This window comes from Sycon ciliatum, chromosome 3 (genome assembly GCF_964019385.1).
Source record: "Sycon ciliatum chromosome 3, ocSycCili1.1, whole genome shotgun sequence".
Lineage (NCBI taxonomy): Eukaryota > Metazoa > Porifera > Calcarea > Leucosolenida > Sycettidae > Sycon > Sycon ciliatum.
The window spans coordinates 32,444,559-32,455,406 of NC_088645.1; the positions used below are offsets into that span (position 1 = coordinate 32,444,559).

A 10,848-nucleotide genomic window follows, 5' to 3' on the forward strand; every position below is an offset into this window, starting at 1 on the left:
GCTCGCCACTTAGGTCTATTATTTCCCCCACACTGTTTCTTGTCCTGCTGTTCTCCTGCTTTCTTTTGCCGTCACTCCCAGCTGCTCCGTCCCCTGGCCTATATAAACCCATTATTCTTTCTCATTGCTTTGTGGAATTATGAAGGGAAGAGTTTTAAGCCCGAGAGCTTGTTTTCCTCCCGCTAGTGCTGTAAGCCTGTATCACTTTCTGGTGTAAGTCCAAAGTGCCTCAGACACGAGCAGGCTGGCAGACACTACACAAGTACATTGCACATGTATGTAGTTTGGTTCGCGCTGGTCGTTCACATGACGCCAGCCCTGGCAAGTGTAGACATTTTAATAACCCCTGGTCATTGTACAGCCAGTTTAGTGGTAGAGGCCGATGACTCCAGATCAAAGTCTTCCCCAGCCTGGCACATGAAAATCAAGGCATCCCAAACACCCCCACACTCCCCAAACAAATCTGCGTGCTCCGCTAATGAAGGCCATCAAGCCTCCGATAAAGTGACAGCTAGCTTCAAGCACCTCTGCAGGACAGCTTTCACTGTAGTCAGTTCAGTATGTGTAGAGTAGAGCTGCAGGATTTCCTCAGGGCGCTCTCCTCCGCACACAACTAAATTTAATGCAGCCAGCACTGAGCAGGTAAGGCACGCTAACGTGATTTCGCATCAATGATGTCAGATACGATAACCCACATTGCGAGGAGGAAAGATCAAGCAAGGTGAGATTCGCTGTGGCTATAACGGATGTTTATAAACGCGATATGTTATTGGTCATGAGAATAGACATACATATACATGTAACTACATTGTATACCTTAGTAAAACACTATTATCTTGTGTTAAATGTGAACAAGTTATAAGATAGTGAAAGCCATTCGTGCCAACTAAATTTTCCAACGCGTTTCAGCACCTAATGAAAAAACACAGAAGATTACTCTTGTTATGTCAGCAGTACACCCCCCCCCCCTCTTTTGGATGCACCCACTTTTCAAAAACTATCAATCACTGCGGACAAGATCATAAATGTAAAAGATCAAGATAATTACAAGATCCTGCGAAAACCAAATCAACGAGCAATGCACACAAATCAAGCACTTACGGTACATGTACATGGGAAATACGAGAGGATAGCAGAAAACTCTAAATTCACGTTCGTATCCGCTAAAAGTCATTCTTATTTTGATACAAATTATGAAGCCATCGTCATATCAGTAAAGGGATATTATAGTATGAATAGAAGCACCAGTGCAGCCCTTCTCCGTTTCGAGTGTCCATACCATGTAGAGAGTGAAGTGACACATGTAGAAATGCACAGTGTGATTTTTGTGTTCATAAGTTTATGACATCAGCATTACATCATCATTTTTTCTCAGGCAGTTGATTTTGAGCACACTGTTAGGCGAGTTGTGCAGATCAGCAAAGCATTCACGGGTGTGTTCGGACCATCGAACCGGCAGTTGCACGAATAGGAGATGTCCTGGCCTACTTCATGCCTCACCAGACTCCTTATGGAGTATGGGAAGGCGGCTTCGTTGACTTCGCACGCCACTCCGATCATAAATTTCCCCTGCATGTACATTGGTGGAGGACAAATATAATAATTCCCGTAGCTATGCAGAAGACGTTACTTCAGTAACGTCTGGCGCTAGCCAGGGTCCACACAGCTTTAATTTGGTGTTTGTTTGTGTGTTTGTTTGTGTCACGCCTGGCGCTATCCGTATCTGACGGCAAAAAAGCATAGGATGTTATAAATTTTTCAATTCTCCTTTTTTTCAGGCATATCCTGGGATTCGAACCCGCACTATCGCCCTACATGCATTCCCCCATACACTTCGCATTCATACCCATTCTTCCAAGTTGCGTTACGTTATTATCTTGCGTTTGAAAGCCCTATTTGAATATTGCGGGAAGCTGTATGTGGCCAGCTGTGTTTGATGGTACGGTACGGTACGGGAGACGGTGTCGTATTACCCTCGATCGTACCTGTCCCGTCCCTATCCCCTACCGTACCGTGCCATCAAAGACGGCTGGCCACAATGCATATAACTCAAATAGGGCTTTCAAATGCAAGATCACAATGTGAAACAACTTGGAAGAATTAGTATGTATGCGAAGTGCATCGGGGGATGAATGCAGGGCGCGCGATAGTGCGGGTTCGAATCCCAGGTTATGTCTAAAAAAAAGGAATTTTTTAAAGAATTTATAACATCCCTATGCTTTTTTTTTGTCTAGGTCATCAAGGCAAAAAAGCATAGCGTAGGGCCCTGAGCTTCCAAGCTCTCTCGTAATACAACCCGCAGAAATCAAATCTCAATACACCGAACAAAAGATAACACACATAATCCAATAGGGAACTGCATCTCTGTACCTAAATTTCCTGTTCACCTAACCATGCCTTTCGCCCTCATACAGAAAATATTGAGAACCTAAAATTTCTGAAATTAGAGTATTGTGTACATTTTGGTTGGTTTGATTTGGTGGTTTCCACTGTTTTAGGTGGTTGCCTTTAACAGTTCAAAAATCAAGAGAGGTAAACATGCTTTTCAAAGTTGAGTTGTTTATAGTAGTTAAAGCAATTGTATATTATTACAATGGACATTGAGCAAACTTTTGTGCTAAATTCACCAAGAAAAGAAACTATAGTCCGCATAGAACAGGAAATTTGTTGAGATCATTAAATTTTATTTTGGGATGCATCCAGGTAGAAGCTTTTCTGTAGAGGCATTATTGGCTGGAATCCGCCCTCAATATGTGTACTGCTCGGGAGCTATGGATTTCTAGCACCATAAGCCGTAGTCGGTTACCGCCTATGGCTAAACGTGCTAGAGATCCATACCTCCACAAGGACGTAGCAGCCAGTCAGGCCAGGCGACTTTTTTAAAAACAATTCAAACAGTGCCCAGAATGCAGGATTTTGTACCCTAATCTCAACATCTTCCCGGGGACGCCCCCCCCCCCCCGCACTCCCCTCCGGCCCGACCGCCTCCAACGACGGTGCTATGGGCAAGAAGTACAGTGATTTCTACTCTTCTTAACTCCGGGGTCGAATTACAGTTGTCACGATTGCCGGGTAGACAATTGCATGATATCACTTATACAGAAATTCGTGTGCTTCTTACCCTTGGAACGGCTAGAGGAAAGTTGACAATGTCACATGACTCCACTGATCCTGCTACAGTCGCTACGACATTGCAGGCACGGATAATGTTTGTGCAATTCTGCACGGTGCAGATATGTCCACAAGCACATTCACAAACACCAACCCCCACATGGACACACACGTCCACACGGCACACAAACACACACAAGCATATTATACCCACGTTGATCAAACAGGCACACGGATAAAAGATAACTTGAAGTGCAAAATACTGACAACACACAATACACAAAGTACGCTGATACTCAAAGGACCATCAAGACAAGGATATAACGTTCTCAACGCTGATTGAAGCAAAGGCTTGCAGATTACGTGCACTTCGTTCAAATCACCGAGAAAGATGACAAAAAAATTAATTCAAAAGGGGACATTCCTTTTTGAATCAATGGATTTGGTGATAGCGAAGGGCCCAATATTTTCTGTTTTTCTCTATTTTTTTTTAAATGTAATTTTCTGCTCCAAATAATTCCATATAACAGATAGTACACACGGGAAAGCCAGCACACAGATCCAACCATGACTACTGGGAGAGCAATTCATCTCCTTCAAATCGACTGCTATCAGCTGATTCCCTGGAGGAGAACGACAAAAGGATCACTTACGAAGAGGAGTCCCATACTGTAGGCATTGTTCAGACCTTGATTTAGCTGCATGGAACATAAGCAGAGACGTACATGGAAAGTGGTATGGTTACGTGCAGGCTCAAACGTTGCACCAAACTCCAACTATACTACGTACTGTCAGGCCTCAAAGAACAGGGGTGGGGGTGGGACCGTAGGGACCGGCGGATTATGCTCGAAAAGGTGGTAGATTCTGCTCGAAAAGCAGTGAAATTGGCAGAACCACACGAACCGTATGGCGGGAAATTCCTCGAATTCTGCTCCACTTCTTTATTCACATACCAAACATGCATGAAACGTACCAAAAAAAGTACCGAATTCTGCCAATTTTTCTGCCGGCAGAATCTGCCGGACCCTAGGTGGGGGTCAGGTTTCTAGCCTAGCCCATTCCTATTTTAAGCAAACACAGTAGTTTTGAAGTTGATTGTTCCAACTAGGAACACACGCTTCTTGCCGAACTTGAGTTTAGTAGTAGTTTTATTCTTTTTATTTTGATTGCACAGTCTTCCATGCACATTTATGCAGAGGTATGCATCTCAGTGCACATTGTAGGGTTCATTACGATTTCCGTTGTTATCTGCTTAAAAAAACCAGCCTAGACAGTTGTTATAAATTGGTGAAATTCTAGCCTGGCCGTTCTTCACAACCCGACAGTACTGTATATGGAAAAAAGTCTAGTGAGCGCTTGTTATGAATCCCTGCTAGTGACGAATTTTTTACTTTCCTTTGAAATGTCTCATCGTGGAAAACAACTATAATCCACACCTGGTGTCATGTTAGTGTGGCCTATGCAAGTGTTGTGCCACGTTCATTCTCCGTTTTTCCAAAGCCCAGCGTGTTCAGCTGAGTCAACCTCCAACCTAACAAGAGTACTTTAGTGCCGTAAACCAAGCAAGATAGCACTTCACCAAGCACTACATGCACATGGAGGATGAAAATTGTTATCATTAGCCTGAAGAGCTGTAGGGGAATTAAACTATAATGTATTGTCCAAGATTAGGACTGTCAATTCAAGCTGGAGCAGATCATTATAATGACTTGATTGGCATTATCCCCTTGATTGAGATTGTTATTAAAGTACATGTCGTGACGTGTACTAAATTGATATAAACGCTGGTGATACTGACATCACTTGTATGAAGTGAAAGCACTCACGTCCACTGTCCTCGTTTGAAGACTGGAGATATTGGACACCGCTGCGGCAATCCCATTTGTGTTCTGCAGGGCACACACGAAGAAGCCTTAAAGCAATGTTGTTTTTACTGCTAAAATGTAGGTCTCATAGATATTTTCAGCAAACAGTGTGTGCCGATAGCTGCAAATATACTGTTAAGATCAATGTAAGGCTGCCTTTTGGTAGGAGCGCAAAATCGGGTATTATTCGGCTGGTTATGTCCGCACTGAAAATCTTACTCCTCTGGTCACTGTTCAAAAGACAACCTGTTATCAGCGGTACATGCATACTCGATCCACCATACAGTGGCTATTATAGAAGAAAGAAGTGTTGCATCAATCATTTAGACGATGATAGACTCCGGTGGAGAGCCCAGGATTAATTTATAGCGGAGAGAATGATTACAGAATTACAAGTTACACCTTGATGTCCATTAAAACCACCAGTCACTTGATAATCAGGTCATGCGATAATATTACGCTTGACGATTTTAGACCGTTCATCGCTAATTCAAGAACGAGGTGAGTTAAGCAGCTTCTCCTACCATATTTGATGTCGTCTGCAGTGTGGTTATCGATGCTTCATTCATCTGCAAGCGCTGCTCTGTACTTGCAGTCTGTGTCTGCACCGTTTCCACGGTGGTATTGAGTGAATCCAGCCTGCTAGCACTGCCCTGTAATGAAAAAAAAGAGTTAAAAAATCTCATGCTCATAGATATCACGTCAATTCGGTGTGATTACACAATTCATAGCATTCCAGAATTTTTTAACCAGGCAAACAACAAAGTATGGGCCCGTACTCATCTACTTCAAAGTATTCCAATTCTTGTGAAATGATAGATTGAAATCACGTTTCCAAGGGAACACAGGAAGAATCAAAGATTTCTTCTGGAGGAGTGCACTGCAGTACGAGGTCAAGGCCGTTTGCCACAGAATACTTTCAGAATGCTTTAACCATCGAGAACTATTTGCTGATGCAATGCGGACATCAGGGGGGGGTCCACCTTTACTCCTGCCTCCTCAATCCTCTGGTATTCTTTATGAGTGGTCTATGACAGTTAGTAAAAAGTATGAGCTCCACAGATAAGAACCCACTTTAACATTCAGCTCTGAATGAGTATCTCTCCAGGTGAGATAATACAGCTCCTCCAAACTCTTCCATAGTGCACATATGCATAGAGAAGTCTTCCTCTGTAATGTACATGCCTGTACATTATACGTTCATAACAATGAGTCGGGATTGCGCCTTCGGCATTCAGGATTTTCACTGTGTATAATGCATTTGTGTATATTTTTATGGATCGGTAATCCTCTCCCAACACGAGCAGCATGTTTATCGATACAAATAAGACCTCCCCCTCCCCTCTCCACACACCCAGCTTTCCGGGATGAACCGCCAGATGTCGGCATTTAAGTTGTTTCTACCCTCCCTGACTGTTAGCCATTGGCGGACTTTGCTCGGCCAATCGTCAAATTATGCTTTTGATTATGCCACAATTATGCCAACATATAATTATGCTGAATTATGCTCGGTTCCACCCTATTTTCAAAGGAAAAGCAACGGCCTTTTCAGAGTAAAAACATGTATGCATGAATGATTTTCGCATGCGTGGCTTCCGAGGTGACGACATCAGGAGTTCAGGACGCGACCTCTGTGCACTTTTGCACTTTTCTCCCATATTTCACTTTTTCAGCACACGTGCACGGTACGACATGCATACTTTAAAAGACTTGGACATGAAACTATTACTATTGTAAAAAAAACACATCTGCAGGCTTTCTGACAAAGCTGTATTATGCCCCTAAGCATAATTTTGTCTAAACAGAAAGATTATGCCGACCTTACACGTTGGAATCCGTATATTATGCCGGAGCATAATTTTTTGACGAAATCCCAAGATTATGCCAAATATTATGCCGGAATAATCCGCCAAGGGCTATGACAAGAAGTCGTAACTGGGGTATTTAAAAAAATCTGCAGGCTTTCTGACAAAGCTGTATTATGCCCCTAAGCATAATTTTTGTCTAAACCGAAAGATTATGCCGACCTTACATGTTGGAATCCGTATAATAATTATTATGCCGGAGCATAATTTTTTGACGAAATCCCAAGATTATGCCAAATATTATGCCAGCATAATCCGCCAAGGGCTAATGACTGTTGTCGACATTGGATTTCCCTTCAGAGATCCAGCAGCCATGGGGCGCTGGTCTTGCAGATGTGAGCACAACTGGTCCATCTCTGTAGTCTGTACTTGAACTAACAAAGTGCTTGTGGGCCCTAAAAGCAGTAAGGCCAGGGGCCCCGGTCATTCTACTGGATTTCAATGTCCACAACAATAGAAAAAAATCATGTTTCGGGTGGGACTTGGCCAAAGGCCCAGTTTTCCGCGTCAGCAGGAACGCCAGCACCCTCAACAGTAGACAGAAAAGGCTCTGTAGAATGGACACTTATTTCATATTGCATCCGCTTACACTCACCATAAGCATCGACGAAAGGAGATCAACTTGATTCTGAAGATTCTGAAGATCTGTCTGTAAGAGAGAGCGAAAATGATATTGAAATAGTAGCATTATACTTATAATCAATAGTAGGTAAACAAAACTGTGCAACTCGCCCATGGGTTGCCCACGGCGGAATTTTTTATTGACGTAACCTTTTCTACGACGCATGCGATGCGAGTCTATTGGAACGTTTTGCCTCGTGCACTTGACCGGGATATTATTATTATCACAAGGTCGGTGCCCAGCACGTGTTCTAATACTGCTCTCCGGAGGAAAATGCGCTGTTTTCTGAAAGAAAAAAGGTGAAGTCAATATTTCGCCTGTTGTTGGGGGTATCTGCAGATTGTGCTGAAGTGACTCGGAGTTGCACACTCTTGTTTTTCTGCTCTAGGTATAATTAATGTTACAAATCATCAGTACGTGTGGCACGTGTTATTAGCTGCCATTGTAATATAAAACTCGTCAACACCTTCAAGGTTCGTCTTGGTCACATAGATCAGATGGTTAAAGCATTCCTCATGGCCACTAAGGCCCCGGGGTTCGAGTCCTGGTGAGGTTTACCGGGTTTTTTCTCTTTTCAGTCAGTTCACTTCCCAACTCATTGCCTGGAATCTATAGTATGTTTTAGTAGAAATGCTGCGAAATTTGAACAGTAAACCTGAGACCAAATTGTTAACTTTATAACGGGATACATAGGCCATCAACGATTAATCAATTCTTCAAACAGGAACACCAGTCGTATTACCTGCTATGTTCACTCACTGCCACTCACCTGGCTTAACGTGTTCCCACTGTTCCCAATATTCCCACTGTCGGTTGGACCTGCAGGGGATAACGTGACAGGCATCCAGTGTATAGTATAGTATAGTATGTATTCATATTTCTCTAGGGCAGTCCCCACAGACCTATGGTCTCCTTACGGGGTACCCTAGCCAATCTAGGATTGCGATACGAAATTGACTTGGTGAAGCAGCAAGGCGGACCGATGCCGGAACTGAGTTCCAGTGTCATTAGCTAAAACTGCCTCAGGGTAACTTTAGTGCCCAAACGTAACTTTAGCGCCGCGACTTTGTGCAACTTTGTACAAGATCCAGCAAGTTAAGCGATAAAATGACACCTGCAGCGCTTGTGAAACACTGTTCATATATTTGTCGCTGCATGAAACGTCACTTATTCCTGAAAATGCACAGTACACATCAGTCGTTAATGGACTGCAGCGCCTTACGTCCATTATTGGCATTTTAAGTAGATGTAATAGTTACGTCTGTGCTTAGTAATCTACACAAACGCGTCAGAAGATGAGAGGGTAATGAGCGTGAAGTGTACATTGTGACGGAGGTGCAAGCAATTACTATGACATGACATGTCACCCTGACAAAGATGATTGCATCGGATACTGAACGCAATGAATACAACGACTTCTTAAGGGCATGGCAGAGAACACTTGCGCCAGTTCTGTAACATACAATGGTTGTTTTGTCCAAAGAATCTAGATACATTCATCCCATACCCCGTGGAAAGGGTTCTCAACTGAATCTGTTTGAGGAGATCACGACAATGTGCGAGTGCTAGTTTTCCCAAAACGCCCTAATGCTTGCGACAAAACAATGCACAGTAACCCAAATGAGTTGGATTGTGTGCTGGCCAAAAGCAAATTGTCAACAATGGAACTGATCATTTTTTTGATACTATTTGTTGTTTGGAGCGTATAGTTATAATTATTATAATCCTGAGAGTCACAGTGCCATTGGCGTTCACAAATATCACTCACTATGTTCGTATTATTGTGGCGATGTGTGGTCTACATAAAGAAATAGTTACGTAAATACTACTATACACTGTAGGTGTGTGTTCTCCTCAGGAGACTCACCATTGTTGGTGGATTCGCCGCAGGAGCAATCACTTGGGCGCGTGACGAATAGATAGATTGACAGTCCTAGAGCAGCCACACTCAGTATGACCAGCAACAACATGATCAAGAAACCCAATGTGCCATGGACCGCACCGGATGATCCAGCATCCTTGCTCTCCGAACCGCGCGATTTGCGCCGCCGTCTTTCCGCTGTTCTGTTTCCGTACAGGACGCTGTCCGTGCGACGTTCTTTGGCCGACGACCCTATCACACTATACTGTGGTGTCTCTCCGTAGTACGGAGCTTCCGGTGTCGGTGGTCTATCTTGCGCCGTTTGGCTAGCATGTAGCGTTGCTGGATTAGGAGTTCCGCTGTAAGCATTCGCTGTGTTCTGGTACTGCTGGGTGGGACCCAACTTGAACCGGGCTACTACTGGCTCGTCAGAGCTCGTCTCCAGGATTCTCTGCTGGGACTGTCCTAGTCGATTGTGCAGTGCGTGGCCTTGTTGAACGCTGTCGCCACTGTCCATGCGTCCAACGCTCAGCGAGTGTTTCAGCTCCATGCTCTGAGGAGAGGACGTGGAGCGCATGTGGTTGGGCGAGCGCAGGGGAGCGTCCAGTTGATGGATTTGTCCTGGCGCGCCCATTTCCATGTAGGCTTCGTCAGCAACAGCTATCTTCTTTTGCGGCTCCCCGCGCTTTGCTGGAACTGGATTCGCCATGGCGTGTCCTTTAGATCCGGTTTGCTCCTAGTGCAATTTTTTAGCACAAAGAGAGCGCCAGCAAAACCTGAACGAGGAACTGAGGCCGTGATGCAGACGTGATCAAATCAGCTCTGTGTTCTGAAAGCAATATGATCCAAAGATAAAGACTTCTGGTGGTTTGGCGCAATCCGGAAAGCGGGATAGTGAGTGAAGAAACCCAGAGAATTCGAGCGCCGTGGAGCACATCTAACTGTTACTTCCACTACCAGTTGAAGCTGGGCACAGGCTACACAGAATCTGCTACACCCTGATGCTTTCCAGGTGTCTTCCGTGTGTGCCGTCGTTTGCGCTGTGTACGCTTGAGAACCGTCCCGCGAGAAGCCACTTGTGTTTTGGCTTTGGCCGAGCTGCGCGAGCTTCTTCTACAAGTTAGTTCTAGCCAGGCTGGCTGAAGTGAACTGTGTGTCTATTTTACATTGGTATGACCAGGAACTTTTGATCAAGTCCAGAACCACACACTTGCAAGCACTTGAGCGACAACTCGAGAGGCTGTTCCGTCTAGACCGCCTTTGCGACACAGGTAAAACAACTCTGGAATCTGCATGCACGCGCTTTCCAGCCGATAGTCACCCGGCGGAGGCATGTACATGATAGTATGCATAGTACTGATTTTAGAGCTCCATACAATCATGTATGTATTGTGATGTACATTGTATGTTAGAACTACATGTATTGTGATTGGGTGGTAATCATTAGGGAGTGGTAAAATTACGATTTTTAGTACATCTACCCTTACTGTATACAGGTCTTGCGTCATCGCGATGCGACTGAGC

General features: G+C 44.3%; 1 protein-coding gene across 1 annotated transcript; it reads right to left on the reverse strand.

The window, feature by feature from the left end:
• Positions 1-643: 643 nt before the first annotated feature.
• Positions 644-10,413, reverse strand: LOC135811986 (uncharacterized). Its single transcript, XM_065325272.1, has 8 exons — positions 9,331-10,413; positions 8,233-8,282; positions 7,437-7,490; positions 5,501-5,629; positions 4,938-5,000; positions 3,765-3,809; positions 3,122-3,220; positions 644-1,569 (listed from the first exon to the last, which is right to left on the reverse strand). Exons 1-8 carry the CDS (start codon positions 10,031-10,033, stop codon positions 1,372-1,374), a joined length of 1,341 nt encoding a protein of 446 aa, XP_065181344.1. The 5' UTR covers positions 10,034-10,413; the 3' UTR covers positions 644-1,371.
• Positions 10,414-10,848: the final 435 nt, after the last annotated feature.